The sequence below is a fragment of the Rutidosis leptorrhynchoides genome, chromosome 1 (genome assembly GCF_046630445.1).
Source record: "Rutidosis leptorrhynchoides isolate AG116_Rl617_1_P2 chromosome 1, CSIRO_AGI_Rlap_v1, whole genome shotgun sequence".
NCBI classification, from domain to species: Eukaryota; Viridiplantae; Streptophyta; class Magnoliopsida; order Asterales; family Asteraceae; genus Rutidosis; species Rutidosis leptorrhynchoides.
The window spans coordinates 71,479,841-71,499,022 of NC_092333.1; the positions used below are offsets into that span (position 1 = coordinate 71,479,841).

General features: G+C 32.7%; 1 protein-coding gene and 1 long non-coding RNA gene across 7 annotated transcripts; one reads left to right on the forward strand and one right to left on the reverse strand.

Moving 5' to 3' along the window:
- Positions 1-7,453: 7,453 nt before the first annotated feature.
- Positions 7,454-11,076, reverse strand: LOC139861465 (uncharacterized). Of its 6 annotated transcripts, XR_011763773.1 has the most exons (6): positions 10,735-11,076; positions 9,753-10,208; positions 9,069-9,129; positions 8,211-8,432; positions 7,975-8,108; positions 7,454-7,897 (listed from the first exon to the last, which is right to left on the reverse strand). It is a non-coding gene; the product is annotated as an uncharacterized lncRNA (long non-coding RNA). The 6 variants fall into 6 exon arrangements; XR_011763772.1 differs by lacking the exon at positions 9,753-10,208 and having other exon boundaries at positions 8,296-8,432; XR_011763768.1 differs by lacking the exon at positions 9,753-10,208.
- A 1,578-nt stretch (positions 11,077-12,654) lies between these two features.
- LOC139883278 (ubiquitin carboxyl-terminal hydrolase 3-like) lies at positions 12,655-18,714 on the forward strand. Its single transcript, XM_071867504.1, has 10 exons — positions 12,655-12,714; positions 12,797-12,860; positions 12,964-12,987; positions 13,518-13,624; positions 13,740-13,845; positions 14,989-15,047; positions 15,132-15,206; positions 17,317-17,365; positions 17,481-17,557; positions 18,431-18,714. The coding sequence occupies exons 1-10, from the start codon at positions 12,655-12,657 to the stop codon at positions 18,524-18,526; spliced, it is 717 nt and encodes a 238-aa protein (XP_071723605.1). The 3' UTR covers positions 18,527-18,714.
- Positions 18,715-19,182: the final 468 nt, after the last annotated feature.

Consider the following 19,182-nt stretch of genomic DNA (forward strand, 5'->3'; position numbering starts at 1 on the left):
GGCATTAGTTTTCGAAGTCAATATCGTATTTTTTTTTTTGGGTTCATTTATGTATATTTAGATTACTTTCTCATATCAGAATTTTCAAGGATGTTACTTTGCATTTCAACTTCGAAAAACTCCGATTCTTTTAGATACCTCGGCTTACAACCGCTAAGTGGAATGAGTACATGTCTGTAAGAAGTGATCTATACTTACTATTGATGAGTTTAATTACAGGGATTATACAAACAATGTTTTATAGCAGATGAAGAAAGAAGTGATAAATGGGCTTGGGTACTTTTTGATGTCGAGTCGTTGGACTGGATTTTTGAAGCCGGATGTACACTTGAATGCTTACATAGTTACCAAAGTAGTAGGTCATCAATGTATATTAATTTGATTGACTTGTTTCAAGTTGATTGACAATGAGTTGTGCACTCTAATATAGGGGTGTACATTAAACGGTTTAACCCATGAAACCGACCAATCCAAATTGATTTGGTTAAAGTGGGTTGACTTGTTTGGTTTTGGTTTGGTTTATAGGTTTCTCCCGAAATGTTTATCGGTTTCGGTTTGGATTTGGTTTGTAAAATAACATAACATTTGGTTTTAAACCGAAAAATTAAAATATACTTTTATCTATGGTATATATATTAAATAATATATATTTCATTTAATTTATTTTGAAATTTTTGTATGAGTTATCTTTTATTTGTTCTTTGTTTGAGTTTAATGTTTTTTATTGGTTTGATTTCACTTTAACAATTAAATTTGTTTATTAGTTACTCCGTATTATGAATTATTTATATTTGGAAACTTAGTTGCTGCTAGTTCCATTTCTATTTTTGTGCTACTCAATTCATTGATATACTTTAGATTGTAAATATGAGTTGTATAGTCTTGAACTGCTTCTCATATTGCATGCTTGGCAGAAATATTGTATCAATTCTATACTTATTGTTTTATCAATAAAATATTTTTGCGTTTTTTTCCTTAAAAACTACACAGTTTTTATCTAAAAGTTTTAATTTGGTTTAACAAAAACTAATCCATGTAAACCGATTTCTTATTTGTTTGGATTGGTTTGGTTTTGTCAAATTTGATTTGGTTATTGGTTCTCAAAAATATTCTTGAAAACCGAATAAACCACGTAAACCATAAACCGCCCGAATGACCACCTCTACTCTAATATACTTTCTTTCAAAAACTGTAGTATAACAAGTTTAGCTCGGCTAATTTCTTTAGTTACTGTATTAATTATTATTGTAAATTGTAATAAAGTTTGCTGCATTCTCCTTACGAGAAACATATATATTTTGTCGTAATTATGAAGTTATCGAAGTCATTGGAGATATAGTTCTTTGAATATACTTGTTGCAATTATTGAATTAAATACTTGGTGACCATCTATGTCAGACACACCATTTAAACATGCCGATCTAGACGACTATTTATTTGGCATCAAGATGTTGGTTCAAGTGTTATGTGTTTGAGACATCTTAATGTTTACGTTGTATCATATAATGAGTATAACTTTGCGATGTGAATCTTACTATCAGCGCGTTGATTGAACCTTTAAAATTCTTTTCATGATAACTTACCTATTAATCAGCATTGTAGTTATGTCATAATCTGTCTTTTCATACACCATATTATACACTTCAATGCATTTTTTTCATCTTAAAATTTGGAGACGATTGAGATTGTTGGTTCACATTCAATATCAAAGTCTGGGCTGTGCATAATGCACAGCCAAAAGACACACTAGTATAATAAGAGGAGGCAGCACAAAGCAATTTCTGGCGGTTCTAGTTTTGGTGTAAAAAAGTCAACGCTCAAACTAACATTGTATTACAGATCGTCCAACTGGTTCCCTGGTTTTACATATTTAAAAAAATTGGTTTTTGGCTTTTTCACTGGGTAGAGATTACATTACAATAATTATTTAATACTCGTAGTACGGAGTGTATATATTTTAGGTCTTATTAGCCCCAATTTTCAAGTTGAGACCGAAAGAAATAATATTATATATATATATATATATATATATATATATATATATATATATATATATATATATATATATATATATATATATTGTTAGATTGACCATAAACACAAGCTTTTCTTCAATTGAGATATGAGAAAAAGGATAAATTGATATCTAGATTGTCAACTTCGAATTGTATCGATCAACTCATCATTCAATCTAGTAAATAATCATCATCATCATCATCATCATCATCATCATCATCATCATTCCACTTTCCTGGTCACAAAATTATCATGTCTCATGAGTCCTCATCTTCCTCGTGCAAGATTTTCTCACTTGATGAAATTAAAAAGGCAACTGATGAATTCGCAAATGCAAACTCATTAGGAGAAGGGGCATATGGGAAAGTCTATCGTGGCAACATATCGGGAATCCAAGTGGCGGTGAAGCGTATGACCAAAAAGTCAGAGGAAAGAATTGCATCGTTCCAAATGGAGATCGACCTGTTGTCTGTTTGTGATCACGCCAACATCATTTCACTTGTCGGATACTGTGTTGATGAACCTGAGAGGATTCTGGTATATGAATTCATGCCAAATGGTTCCTTGTATGATTATATGTACCAAAGTCAAGACCGCACTCCTCGCTTAACAGTAGAGCAACGTCTCGAGATCTGCCTACAAGTATCAGAAGGTATCAAGTACCTCCATTCTCGTACGGATTTTAACATCATTCACAGTGACCTCAAGACTGACAACATTCTTTTGGATCGCAATATGGTTGCAAAAATCTCAGACTTTGGATTGTCCAGAACGCGTGATGTCGGTCCATCCGGTTCACTACAAGTCACGAATCATATCAAAGGTACGTATTTGAAACATGATTATAAACTTTTAGATCGACTATATAACATTTAGTCACATATATATTGAACAACTTAGATTTTTTTTCTTTTTTCTTTTTATATTCAACTTTTATTTTATAGTGAAGCTTAATTTGTCTTATGATGATTAACAGGTACTGAAGGGTATTTGCCTCCTGAATGCTATGACCCCGGGTATAAATTAAGCCGAAAAGCTGATGTGTATGCTTTTGGTGTTGTATTCTTGGAGGTATTATGTGAGAGGCCAACCTGGAAGAAACTGGTTATGTTAGCAATTCCATACGTCATGAGAGGAGAACTCGAAAGGTTTACCCCAGAACATGTGGAGACAAATATATCTCCAGAATGTACAAGAGCTTGTGAAAATCTCATAAGAGATTGCTTGGAAAATGATCCCGAAAAACGTCCCACGATGGACCAAGTCATGAACAGGCTTCAATCAACTATAAAATTGCAAAAGGAAAACCAGCTGGCTATTGATAATCAAGAAGCTTTATATTATCTTGACCTTTCATTAAATATTCCTACAGAGTTGTCATCTAAAAGTGATCTGGTCGTACTGTATCACACCAGTAGTGGAGTGATGGTGGACACACAAAATGTGTGTCAAGAAGCCCGACAGATTCTAGAAGGATACGGAAAGCGTGTGGATGAAAGGGATCTTTACTTGGACACAAAACAAATGAAAGAGATCTTTGGGTCAGATTCTTCTTCGTTGACCTTACCGCAACTGTTTATAGGAGGAAAGTACGTCGGAGGAATAGATGTGATTCGGAAGCTTCACTGGAGCGGAGAATTGAAAAAGAAACTCAATCGGCTTCCGAAAAGAGATTATCCTTCTTTTTGCAGAGCCTGCGGGAATACTAGGTTTGTGTCTCTTTTACCATGCCCCGAATGTTGCTTTTGGAAGAGCAAATAGAAAATGGACCCCAACAACCTAGCTAGCTACACAGGATTTAGTTATTACGAATGCACGTAATTGGTTACTGTTTTATCTATATTTTACTGTTTAAGTGAGGTTGTTGTTTTCGGTAATTGTGATTGTACGTAATTGGCTACTATGTTATCTACTACATATTTTGTTGTTTAAGTGAAGTTGTTGTATTTGGTAATTGTGATTTCAATTGTTCCCTGGTCATCGCGCTAATATCACAAGGGGAAACTTCAAACCCGTAAGAAAGATATGTAGATGTAGATAATTATTATTCTGTTATTGCATAAAATGAAAAGCATTTTTTGATACAAAACTGTTGACTCAAGAGTATAAAAAATTCTATACAAGACTAAAACCTTAATAGATTTGTTAACGAAGTTATATATAAAAAAAGAATTCTGTGATGACAATTCTTAAAAGTTGTGTTATGGTTTATAAAAATCTTAGTTACTATTTATTTATTTTTTATTTATTTATCCTATATACTAAAAGAGGTCCAAATTTTTTTCGTTTAGACCTCCCCACCCTTATCAAACGACACCAACAAAAAACTTATCAAACTCCCCCCAAACAATGTTTATCCTATATACTAAAAGAGGTCCAAATTTTTTTCGTTTAGACCTCCCCACCCTTATCAAACGACACCAACAAAAAACTTATCAAACTCCCCCCAAACAATGTTAAACATGTCAGATTTTCAAGGATAAAAACTGTAAAATTACTATTTAATTAATAAAACTTAAGCAAAATCAACCCAAGTTTTTAACGGGCCAAATCTTCCCGCTCGTTTCGAAATAAAATTTTCCAAAATCACCGTTCAACTCAAAATAATTTTACGAACACAACGTTACTAGCTATGCGCGAAACGGATTGTTTTTAAAAAATGCTAAATATATCGAGATATTTTTTTATACATTTACATACAGGTATAATAAACAACCCAAACTATTCACATCGTATCGATGATTCTGTTCCCTTTTTTATGCGGTTTTTTCGACGCTAAAAACGTGGAGTCCATTATGCACACTAGGTGCTAACCACGTGTTTCCAACCATACTCGTAGCAACGCGTTTTTAATTCTGTAAATACATAACGCTATGTGAAATATGAATATGCAACCCGAAAAGCCCCGCCGCATCGCGCGGGCCAGAATTTTCCTAGTTAGTATTACTATTACTAATTAATAATATAAATAATAGCCAAAGCTGAGTTTGTTGCTTTTTGATTTTTGCTACCGTTTTATCAAATAACTAGTGAGAGGACCCGTGGAACTACAACTTTGTTTAAACGAAACAGTTGAATGATATGTTTTAGTTATTAAGCGAATATAAATGCTAAAGTCGGTTTGTTTAGATTTCGTTGACAATAACATACACAAAAAGCATTAGCCTTTGAATAAAAATACAAGTGCTAAAATAGAATAAAGTAAGAAAATATATTAAAATGGAAGCAACTGTAAGTATGTTCATAAAACCACTTGAGTATGTTGAATAAATAGTACTCCGTAGTAGTCAACACTTTCAAATGTAAATAAATAGATAATTGAAGACTCTTAATAACTCTAAAAAAATATTGGTGAATCAACTTCCTTTCGTACATAGACGCTTGCAAACAAATATAATCGACAGGGTTTGAAGATATCTATTGCAAAATAAGTATACCAGGAATACCATACGACTATATTTATATTTATATACTACTCCCTCCGTCTCATTCCAATAGTACACAGACAAAAAACACGCAGTTTTAGGAAATTCCACTAACTTCATTTCTCCACCAATGAAATATCTTCTCTCTCCAGATCCACCAATGAAATATCTTCTTTTCTTTCTATTTATGGAAGTGGACTATCAGAATGGGACATCCCAAAATGGAATAATGGCCTATTGGAATGAGACGGATGTAGTATCTAATAGACAAAAACGATGAATAGTAACCAGGGCGTTTTCGTCCTTTCACTTGTTCCCACCTTTTTCCAAAAAAAACTCCATACTTTGTTCCAATATTAAAATCGACCCCCCAAACAGGGGGGTAAAGTGTCAATACACATTTTCAAAAAAAAATCTTAAATAAACTCCACCCAAAAATTCAACGGACCATATCTTCTCGCTCGCAACGAGTTAAATTTTTCCGACACCATCGTTAAACTCGAAATAATTTTAGGAACACAATGTCACTAACTATACGCAAAATGGACGCTTATTAAAAAAAGCCTAAATATTTTAGGTACTTTTCATACACGTTGATTTTGCGTTAAATTTTTAAAAGTCGACAATTGCATAACGAAACGCGGAGATGCACATATATTGTTAATTTAAAATAACATTTAAATTTTTCACGGATTATACCTTTTAGTTCGATTCGAGTTGCGCTTCAACGACATCATCGTTAGCCACGAAATAATTTTACAAACTAAACGTAATAAAATACATTGAAAGCCGAACCCCAGGCGCGAAGCGAGGGTTCGAACACTAGTTAATTCTAAGATAAAATATCAAAATATAGACATAATTAGTACATGATGTTTCATAACAAAAAAAAAAAAAAAAACTATCTAATTAAGGTTATGACATGATCATCATGTAACAAATCATGTTAGAAGGAAAAAGATTCAAAATAGATATTCATCAAGTAACAAAACAAAAGCATTCAAAGATTCATAACACAAACTTTCAACTTAAAACAAACATTCAGACAATACTTAAAAATGAAATATTAAGGCTTTTCAATCTTCAATTATAGCAACATATTCTTATTCTTCAGAGTTATGTGTGCATGAGGAAGATCACGTTTCTCAAAAGCAATAATGTAAACAACTGCAATGAAAGTGTAGAATAAGTACAATAATATATAAAATAAATAAAAATTTTAGTGAATATATATGTACTTACCTTACCATTAAAAGAGGGATTGAGAATACTTGCTCTAACTTCGCTAAAATCATGATTATTTTTGAATTTTCCTATCATACTATTTACCTTCATTTTAAATAGTCGTAATATAATTTAACGTATGTCATCAGCTTTCAAATTATTACTCCGTATTGTTTAACAAACAGACAATAACAGGATACTTTGGATTGCAAATGACAGTTAGGAAGAAATTTGGATATTCAAAATGTCTAACTATTGCCATTACTTCTAAATAGTTTAACATCATATACCTAGAACCTTTAATGTATGATAATTTTCATCATCAAACAACACACAAAAGAGAATAATTCTTTATAAAAATAATAACAAAAATGCAAGATAAAACCATAAACCAATATGATAATAAGCATTAAGAATGATGTGAAGATGTACAAACTTGTTTTTTGGAAGAAGAAATTTTAGAAAGAAAATATTGAGTCAATGGAGAGTTTTTTTTGGAGAGTGACTTTTCATAGCGTATTAAATCTTTGCATCTCAATGCTTCAATATCGGCATTTAATTGAAATTTAAAACATAATAAAATTATTCCTTTTAATTAGGCGTAGTTATTTTGTTTTCAAATTAAGCGTATTTAATTTGTTTTGTATATAAATCTGTATTTAATTCTTATTATTTATGTTATCTAAATATTAATTCACTTTTTTGTTTGTTTTATAATTAGAAATAACTAGTAAAAGGGGGCGGGCGGTGCCGCGCCATCATGTAGACGTTTGTTGGCAATTGCATCATTGTGTTCAAAAGTATATTGTATTCAAAAGCATATTACAGTTTGCTACATACATACATGGTTTGTTCAAAATTAAATCGGTAGCAGCTAGCCAGCTACAATCTTTTAAAATCGGTAGCAGCTACAATCTTTTAGGGTTACCACATTCCAAGTAGTAGTCTTTTGAATTTTTCGCCAAGTAGATCGATAACTGCCCAAGGCTCCTTCAAAAAACCGTTTCCACACCATCACCGGTCTGTTTGACAAATGATCTCTTTCACAACGTTCAACCAAAGTGTTCCAATAGACGGTCAAGAAGACCCCAACATTGGCCCAAAAAAATAAGATATTTGTTATTCTTAATTGGTGTAAAGAGTATTTGCATATGTGAAATATAAAACGAATAAAAAGTACCTTTAAGTAAACCGTTTTTCATCAGAGTTAATCTCATCTCCATAGCATGAATCTGCAAATTGGATCATCCAGGGGTAAATATGTAACTTCACACAAAAAACATTGAATAAATTAAAAGCTAACACAAACCTTGAACCAAAATGCCAATGTTATCAGCATGACCTCTCACCTTCCATAGTTTACAGCCTTACCTGTCCAAAAGTATGGCCTCTGATCTAACTACAAATGTTTGATGTGTTCCAAATGTTACTTCTGGAAGGTATCTGTTTTGAAAAGAAAAAAAAAATAGTCAAATTTTGTTATTTAAAGCTTTTTAGATTGATAATTAAAAATGACCCACTCAAGTAAATGGGGCTGATATATACAGTTGTTGAGATATATTTTCATCAGTTCAACAAAAGATGCATATTTTGAAACCATGTAGCAAACTTCTCAAAGACTTTTCCTCACTCTTCATAATCTTTATTTCCTTTAACTCAATTATTTCTTCAAATCAACTAAATGTCATTTGATGTTTAAATGGAGATTGAGATGAGTCATTAACATCCTTTATAACACACGATCCTAGCTCTTGTGAACTCACAGGCCTGATAAAACAGCAAACAAATAATAACAATAACAAATTACAACACCATTTGCACAAAACCCGATGTAACAAACGACCCTTATCAACAGCTTCAAACGGAAACAATAGCATGTCCAGTAAATCCAAAAAGATCGTACGTAACTCAAAAACAAAGAAAAAATATGTTAAAAACATAGCTTTCGCTAGTGATGAAACCGTAGCCTTTATAACCTTCGCATACGTTTGCAAACTGTTAGAACCCTAATTTTTATAATCTTTGCGAAGTTCCGAAAACGGATGAAACAATATAAATTGTTACTCTTGAGTGACCTGATATGTACCTCTTAACTATTGGTTTATTTAAACTATTTGAAAAAACTATACTCAAAATCTACCCATTTAGTATATCTCATTTTCAATATGAGATCACTCACAACAATTGGATGTTCAATACAAAACCCTATAGAATAATGAAAAGAAGCACAAAGAAGTTAAAAAACCAAAGATTATTTACAAAGAAACCAAAACCTAAGATTTGAAGAGCTGGCGGTAGAGAAACCTACCCAGATATAATTCAATATGTTTCTGTCAAATTTGCATTGCAAGTGCACCCAGCGAAATAAATTTAGTAATTGTAGAAGGTAACCAAACAACATACCTCCTGGTTAGCAGATTTCAAGGATGAATGCGTCGAGCCATCGATATCAATTTTTCAATATCTAGGTGACAATATTACAACAAAATATATATCAAAATTTAATATTAGTCTTAACATATACACTATCTATTGTACAAAAGAATAGAGATACATAAATCATAACTGCAGTAGCAGGTACGACAATCAATATCAAGTACCCGCTTCCACATATTATCATCATAGCCTTTCATTTTAATACTTTTGAAGACAGACACACGATAATAATGTAAGCTCTAAGTACACGGCTGCAACCGATATGCCTTGCCAAGATGCAAGAAGAAATTAAACATGCAACTAATTTGTACCAATATTAAGTCCAATTGTTAAACAGACTTCTCAAAACAATAGTTTTAGACGAACACATGGAGTAAAAAATCGGGCTCAGTTATGTCGGTAAGTTCTATCAACAGAACACGGTGCACCATGGCTGCAACATATAGGTTGCCTCGCCACAACATGGCTGCACCCTGTGGCTGCCTTGCCAATACATGGCTGCTACCTATACGCTGCCCCGCCCATATACAAAGTGCATAATATGTTGATCATCACAGCCCTTTTGTTTACATGACAAAATGAAATGGGGTTGCAAAAACCCTAGGGAGGATAAATAGATAGGTACGAAAGTACGCAAAATGACCAAAGTACCGTCGAAAAATTAAGTGAAATGACATGTCAGTCCAAACGAAACAGTAACTCCAACAGCATCAGGGGGCACTTTCTCAATTAGTATATAAGGATAATAATTTGGACTCAAGCATGTACAAAGCTAATCGACAAATAATGAGTTGCCATGGCTGCAACATATGTTGCCCCGCCAAGTTGCAAACCCGTTTATTATGACTGTAACGGTTAGCTCCTACATGTTCATCATCATGGTCCAAGCATCATCATGTGTGCAATTCATATCCTGCAAACATGTGTTTCAAAGGCAATGACTATGAACAGCCATACTCGCAACACATATGTTACATCACCAAGGCTGCAACACGTATGTTGCCGTGCCAAGATGTGATGAGATTATTTCTCAGTGCAAGGCTCAACCTATAAGTATGAATATCACAGCCTTGCACTAACATGAGACGTCGCATTACAAACATAATCCTGTCAGGAGAGAACACGTATCATTTTAATATTATAGATATGCTACATAACTTACTAAAATCCATCATTATTATTTTTAGGAAACAATAAAACATACATAAGAAATCCATACAGAATACCATAGCAACAACATAAAGTAACAACATAATAGCATAGCAACAGCAGTACAGATAGCAACCCAAAGTTGTTGAATATTTTTTTTATTTTATTTTTTTTGCATCAAATGAACATCAACAATAACCTTAAATCGATTTTCATTATGTTTTAAGAATACATTTTAAATAGTAAAACTTAAACATCATCAATTAACGAAGAGAGTTACCTTAAACAGAAACCCTAATATAATTGTGGCAGTATAAACCCAGGACAACAACCATGACAACCATCCCAACGACCAAAATCAAGGCCAACAGCCGTCGTAACAGGGTGAAAATCAAGTATTACAACCATCAATTAGCGATAAATAATAATGTGTGTGTCAATTAGAAATTAACAATAATTAGAAATTAGCGATAAATAATAATACCTAAAGCCAGAAAGTCAAGTAGAAATTAACCATCGGAGATGTTAGGATATGGTATGAGATGGGTATGCGAAGATGTCAGGCAACAGGCATGAAAACCGTCACCAATAACATCGCCAAAACGAAAACCACACCAAAACCATGACTACCGCTACAAATCAACCATTAGGACGTTAGGATACGACCACCGAGGAACGGCGGTGTCAGGCAACCGGAGTTAAACCATCTTCAGAGAGCATCAGGTCAGTAGGTGAACGACTGAAATGGGGTTCCAAAAACCCTAGGACGGATAAATAGGTACGTGAGGGAGAAGGCAAGATGACCACAGTAACTCCAACAGCATAAAGGGACACTCTCTCGGTTGGCGAAAAAAAAAAAAAAAAAAAACCGCTACAGTACAAGAGTTTGCGGATCCCTATTGGGTATCGTTGACATATAGTATAATATAATGACACTAGCTTGGTGGCATGGTCAAACAAAATTAAGGAGTAATTGAGTTTTAATACGAATTTATAGATATTATTCCCCTCTAGCGACTTCCAAATTCCCTAATCGTTAGGGTTTTCGATTTGTTGGCTTTATATCTGAGCTTGATTTTATCGTTGTAGATATATGAGAAACAGAAACTCGTTTGTTTACTTCGATTGCGAGATAACATTAGGGTTTTTTTCTCTCGAAAGAATGAGTGTTGAGCGATCACGTTCAAACGATTGTTTCACTTATTTAACTATTGAACGAGTATTTTAGATAATAGTTATGGAAGTGTATTTTATGCAAGTTAATGATCTTGTATAGGAAAGTTAAAGAAAAAAGTCCACGGTGTGTTTGAGTGACGAGCCTCTAAGAGCTTATGGAAACTTATAAGAGCTTGGACTTATGATTTTAACAAGCTACAAGTCATAAGTTTTTTTTGTTGACATTAAAAGTAGAGCTTATTAATTTCATAAGTCTTAAAAAATAAGCTACTTATGGTAGCTTATGAAAAAAAAAAAAAAGTAGAGCTTATGAACTGAAAAATAAGCTCCAGCTATTTTACCAAACACTTATAAAAAATAATAAGCTCTAGCTACCAGCTTCAAAAATAAGCTCAGCTCCAACTCTATCTAAAAAATTCCAGCTCCATTTCAAAGCTTCAGCTCCAGCTAGGGATGGCAATGATCATCCGATCCGATGGATATCCACCCGATCCGATCCGCTTAAAGCGGATATGGATGATCTTAAATGGATATGGATACGGATATGGATGAATCTAAATGGATATGGATGAAATATTTCATTCATGGATATATTCATTTACACCCGAAATGCATATACAAATACAAAAATATAGATATATGCATATAAAATAACTATTATATATGTATTTACCATTACACATACGTTTTGTTTGCAGCTATATAATGAATTGGTCACGAGAAATCACAATAAAACATGTAAATCTAACCTAAAAAACATAAATATTGGACATATAATTTGTCATAATCAATATTTGATGGTAAATTTAACAAATTGCATTGAATCTTTGATAAAAATAACACATCATGGTGGAAGGATTTTAATTTATGTTATTATAAATTTGTTTTTGTTATGTTATGTTTTTGTTTTCATTAAGTATTAGAAAATATTATAATATTTCTTAAATATCCAATGGATATTCATTAACCCGCTTAATCCACTGGATATGGATATGGATATGGATATGGATATAGATGGATGGACCGAATATAAATGGATATGGATATATATATGGATGAACAAAAACTAAATGAATATGAAGTGAATATGACGTCACCCGATCCGTATCCAATCCATTAGTTTCATCAAAACCCCTCTCTAGTGAAAAAAGACGGTGTTTATATTCTTTATAATACGTATTTCATCTTGAAGCAAATACCCCGATAAAGAAATCGAATTAAAACAACAATGGCGTCTTCTACTAAAAGATGGCTTCCTCTTGAAGCTAACCCCGATGTTATGAACCAGGTGTTTTTCAATCCTTCTCTATTTATCTATAACTTATATTCAATAGCTCTTATTTTGTGATTTTAAATTTTAATCAATCCAGCCACTACTTTGTGGCGCGATCATTCAATATTTTGTTAGTATTTGTGTTAACATTGAAACATACTGTGAGAGTTTCCTAATTGGAATAGGATTCATTACATTAGGTTTTAACCGTTTTATAGGTGAGTATCGAATGTTTTTATTTTAATGTTCGTTTACGATTTTTAGTCACTATTGAAGAGTTTCTCCAAGGTATGAATCGAAAGTTACATCAATTTTGGTGGTAAAGATTGAATCTTTTTACACCAAATTTGATTTCATTTCAATGTCACCAAATTTGATCGGTAGGGACACGTTTCATTTCAGACCCTGTGTTGCCTATGAACTCATTGGTTGGTATCTAGCAATATTAACTATTTGAAAAACTCAACTAATATATACAACAACCTACAACATTACCCATAGTGGTTATAATGAAGCATAAAATTTGGCGCGGCACCAAATTGATCCAAAATGACAAAAATATTGTTGTTGCACCAAAAATCCTACTACCAAATTTGGTGTTCTGGTGGGTGATAATTATATTACGTCGAAATGGATGGACGGCTATCTTATAATCAGATTATCCTCTTTTTATATTCACTGGTTATTGATATAAAATAACAGATTTGAATAAGATATATTTCTATCGCCATTAGCTCAGTTTGCAGACTGACTTACAAGACGCAGTAGACAATGGGTGTCTGTTTACTTTTGAAATAAGGATATACTCGTGTAAATAGGGCTGATTAATTTGTCTGTACTTTTGTATATGGATAGTTTCTATGTGGACTTGGTCTTCCACTTCTATGTGGACTTGGTCTTCCACCAGGACAGTATCATTAAACAGGTGTGTTACTGATTGACATTAACCATATAATGTTGATCGCGTGTATGGGTTTTTTTCTTTCTTTTATCATTCTGTTTTCTTGTATGACTATTAAATTTTGTGTTTGCAATTTCAGAATTCATATGATGGAGTTTATTTCATGAAACAAACGGTGGGAAATGCATGTGGAACGATTGGACTTCTTCATGCTATAGGCAATATCAAGTCAGAGATAAGACTGGGTAAGCCATTTAGTTTACTTTGTCACAAATACTTTATTATATCATGTTTAAGTGTCACGTTTTTCCATTGATCGCTTGAACAACACCAACTCTCATGGTTGCAAAGGGCGGTTGCGGCATCCGTTGCGGCGGTTTGGTGACTAGCCCGTCCCGTTTTGCCCGTAAACGTCTAATTAGTCGGTTAACGCTAAAAGTCAGGTCAACGTCAGGAAAATTCGGTGAACGCCGGTCAAAAGTTGACTTTTTGTTTGTCCTTGTTTCAGTGTAAACGAAAATCTCAAACCAATTTAAAAATTAGCCTGAAAAAACACCGACTTACATAGTATCCCTTAATATTATAGAATTTTTTTTTTTTTTCTTTCTAAAACCTGTCTATTATTTAAACTAACACCACATTGTCTTATTTGTGAATCATTTTTTTTTTTAATTTTTATGGTTATATTATTTATCTTTGAAATATATGTATATTTAATAATATTTTTATTTATAAGTCAATGTTGGTCAACGTTCATCTCGCCTCCATCCCGACCGACTTGACCTTTCAAAGTCCTGACGACTCGTCTCCGTCTCGCATCTTTTTCAACCCTTCCAACTCCCCAAAGGCTTTTTTCCTTTGTTATATCGACTTCTCTTATTGTGAATTCTCATGATTTTGTAAGTAATTTACCTTGTCTTTGTTTATGTTCATTAATTAAGTTTCAGCAAACAAATTAGTCGTTGGATGTCATCTATGTGACTGCTGTGACCAATATCACGTTTATCTATGTAGTGTATTTGGCGCTCATCACGACCACTATAAGGAAATATATAATGGATAATATATAATCTTTTAAAAACAGAACTACTAGGACTTATATAAATAGTTTAGAAAGTTACTTAAAATGCATATTGAGTTTCAGCTAGTAAACATATTAGGAGTTTGCAGGTTTGAGCTAAATAAATATGGTCTCTATCAACCTACAAAACAAGAAAAAGCAGATTGTAACCTGGATATTTAGATGGTCTTATCAACTAACTTTTTGTGAAGGCTTAATGTTATTTTTTTTTTTTTTTTTTTTTTTTTTTTTGATAAAAATGTTTGATTGTGGTTTCATTACCTTAAGCCCTTAACATAATGGTGTTCATATATTTTTGTTGTTGTAGTTGAGGACTCATTCTTGGACAGGTTTTACAAATCTACAGCAAGCATGGATCCAATGGAGGTATTATGTTTTCTAAAATTAAAAAATTACTTTTATTTTGGCTGTTTGAATTTTTATCATTAAACTTTTGGTATGTGCGTGCAGCGTGCTCTGTATCTTGAGAACGATAGAGAAATGGAAGTTGCACATTCTGATGCAGTAGCTGCTGGTGAGACCGAGGTTAGGGCATGTTTCTTTTTAACTTAATGGGCTGAGTTGTTTGGAAGAATTATTCGGTCACCAAAAGGCCCGTTTACTTTCACCTTTATGATTCACCAAATCTCTTAACACCTAAAAAACATGTGTAGTCCCCATATAGATGCACCAATTGCCCAAGATACCCATCTTCCCTTGCTATCTTCTCCATCGGAAAACGTAATCAACCGTCTAACTAGTCAATCTCATCACAGGTATCTCTTTTTTTTTTTTTTTTTTTTTTTTTTTTTTTTACATCTTCAATTCTCCATCAGTTAGGTCGCTACCTTTTGTTCTAATATATTAGGTTATTGATTTTGATTTTGGGGATCTTTCAAAATAAGAAATTTTTAATGCGAAATATATGTTTTCAAGATGTAAATGGCCTTCCAGATTTCCAGAAACATCTTTGTTTGTTGTCTTCTTCAATAATTTTACATTAAAGTTATATGTCTTATTTTAGGGTTTATGATTGTTCCTTTGTTTGCGATTAAAATATGACTTATTACAAAGTATTATCTTTTGGTGTCTTCTTCAAGTTTAAGGATTGTTTGTGTTCACTTTGTTGAAGACTTTTGTTATTTATGAAAAATCCAACTAAATTTAACTAGATTCACATTATTCCATTTTGCAAAATTGCTACTGTTATTTGATAATGCACTGGACATGGAAATTGTTTTGTTTTCTCTATGGTGTAAACATGTAAAATGTAAATTGTTGGTTTGATGAAGACACCCATCAACTAGTATAGTCTACTCAGTTTGTACATATGTTTTAATTTTCTATATTTGTAGATGGACCAAGGAAGTGCGCCAACAAACCGAAAAAAAATTAGAGTTAGTTGGAAGGATGTAAACGTGGAAAAAACATTTCTTGAAGCTTGTCTTCAAGAAATTGCAAGTAGCGGGCGAGAAGGAGGTGGCTTGAAGGCACTTTCATGGAAAAAAGTTGGTCAAGTCCTAAAAGAAACCCATAAAGTTGATGTTGATGTTGATCGTAAACAAATGGCAAATCATTTAAGCTACTTGAAGGGAAAATATCAAGCGTGGTTAAAATTGAAAAACAAAACTGGAAATGTTTACGATTCATCCACTAACACATTCAACTTAACAGAGGAAGAATGGGAGATAGAGTGCAAGGTCAGTACTCCTACTTGGTTTATGACAATTACTTTTACTTTTGTTTATGAGTCAATTTGAACGTGGTTTACTTCTTGTGCTTTATTATGCGTTGTACTATATATAGTTTATTTGCTTGATACATAAGCTATTCATAATGTAGGCAAACAAATGGATGAGCTAGGATGGGAAAACGATAGTTTGTTGTATGATGCAACGATTGCCATATTTAGTGAAGATAACCCAGCATATAGGACAATCTGGATGAAGCTGAAAGCGGAAAGGTGCGAGAATTGGGTGAAGCATCTTGCACGTATTAAAGGCCTGCCATTGTAAGTTAAATACAACATAACGATGTATTGCTATTTTTGGGTAAAATGTTTGTTGAATGAAGACATCCCATCAAATTAGAAAAATAGTAGTTTGACTTCATTTTGTTAACAGTTATATATTTTGAGCTGGTAGACTCTTGAAGAATTGCAAACTTGTATTTTGGTTGAATGATGTATATTGGGGTCAATATTTATTAGAATGGATGGTCTGTATGGAATTTTTATTTATGTGGATCATGTTTATTTGAATGCGTGATTTATGAACTTTCATGTAGAATGTTGGTCTCTATTTTGAGACAATGGGAATGTACTTTATATTTTTCCATTAGTAAAATGTGACATTGTAGCATTTGTCTTTCATTTTACTACTCAATATGTAAAATCATACAGTTGAATGCATTTGTATGGGTAAAATAGTAATTTATTATCCTTCAGTCAATTTATTAAGTATAAAAGTAAACAACAATTTATATTATCTTCTTACTGCATATAACCTTGCATTATTCATACTGCCATCTATATCCATACAGGTGATTAATGAAAAACAAGTAAACAGGCCCTTAGTAAAGTTACAATTCATTGTGTGAATTTCTTGTGAATGATGATTTGTACTTATTTAATTCAAACTTGGATTTTTCTGTGCAGGCTTCTGACAATGTTAATGATCATTTTATATGCTTCGTGTGCGTTAATGGTAAGTATCTATTTCTCTTTTGATTTAACGCATCTGTTAATTAATCGCTATATATATATATATGACAGAAGAACTACCTGTTACTACTTTTGGCAATAATGCTACAAATTGGCAGGACAATTATATGAGCTTGATGGAAGGAAAAGTGCACCAGTTTCACATGGCCCTTCTTCACCAACCACTGTGTTGCAGGTAATATTTGTTTGAATACCATGGACAGTGTGTATCCTGAAACTTAGATGCAACAAGATTATCATTGAAATTATATATCCCTTAGTTATGGTTTAGACAATAACTAGTTGTGGAGCCCTCGCTTTGCGCCGGGGGCTCCGTTTTGAATGCGAGTTAAAAAAAGTCTTGATCTATTTTGTAAAAAAGATTTTTTTCTACATCTAACATTGAAGGGTTGTTCCTTTTGTGAAAGTTGCTCCTTTTAGCGTTCGTTTTTTTTTTTTAAAGTTAGTTGATCTATTTTGTAAAAAAAAAATGTTTTTCGACATCTTTTGGTAGCATTGAAGGGTTGTTCAGTTTATGAAAGTTGCCTCTTTTATCGTTGAGGAAGAAAAGAGAGAAGAAAAAAAAAAAGTTGATTTTTTTGTAAAAAAGAACTTTTTTCGACATCTTTTGGTAATATTGAAGGGTTGGTTCTTTTACGAAAGTTGCTTATTTTATCGTTGGGGACAAAAAAAAAGAAAGATGAAATGACGAAAATACCCCTGGTTACTATTGGTGAATAGTGAAACAGTGTTTTGTCTATTAGTAGTATATATATAAATATATGTGTACGGGTCCGTTTTAGGGCTGGCTAGATTGGTAATGATATTCTATAACGCTGGATAAATTATTTAGAATGATGCATAAAATTTGTGCTGTTTGTGACCCTTTCCTAGGCTCATATAATATGATTAAATGCAAACCCATAACCTGTTGGTAAATTAGTGGATCGAGATTGCCTTGTATGGTATTGTACCAAATTTGATTAATAGTTAAGACCCTAAAGTTGTAATGGGCTCATGTTGGTTGTAGCTAATTAGAAAAAAAAAAATTTATTTTTTTTATTTTCAGGATGCAGCTAAAGTGATAAAAGGAATGATAGCCAAGAATCCAAATTCAATGAATTTCAACGTCATAGCTATCTCCGAGAAAGATGCAACTGCATAAATAACCACTTTTTTTAACTTAGAAATATGAGTGACCTTTGTTCCATAACTAGTTGTTTTCCCTTGCGTTGCGCCGGGCTTGTTAGTTGGGGGTTAAGCGTTTATGTATTGTGTTTGTTCATAAGGAGTACGTAACTATTTACTTAACCTGGATAATAGTTTTTCCTTCCTACTTGTCGGATCAATCAAATGGCTAGACTTGAATGTATGATTCTGAACAAACAAAATTATATATAGGTGTTAATAAGGCATCAAAACCTCTAATTTGAAAGTGTACCAAACACCAAACTCTATATTCATTTCTGCAACAATGTGGTAAAGTATAATATTTAAGTTGGGTAACATTTAATTCATTTTCTTTTTCTAACAACTAAGTATAATATTTGTGATATCAGCTGGGAATTTTTTACCCAAAATACATACATACATATATCAATTACTTTTATTTCCAACAAACATTTACATATATATAAAGGGAAAAAAGTAAGTAGTAGTTGTTCATCAAATATTTATGTATTAATTTAGGTAACAACTAATTATATGTACTGATGTAAACCGAAATCATTATTAATGGGTAATCCCTGCTCATCAATAATTCCCGGTCGATTCAGAAGCTACTAAAATTGACGAAATGGACAAAAGGGGTCTACATAATGA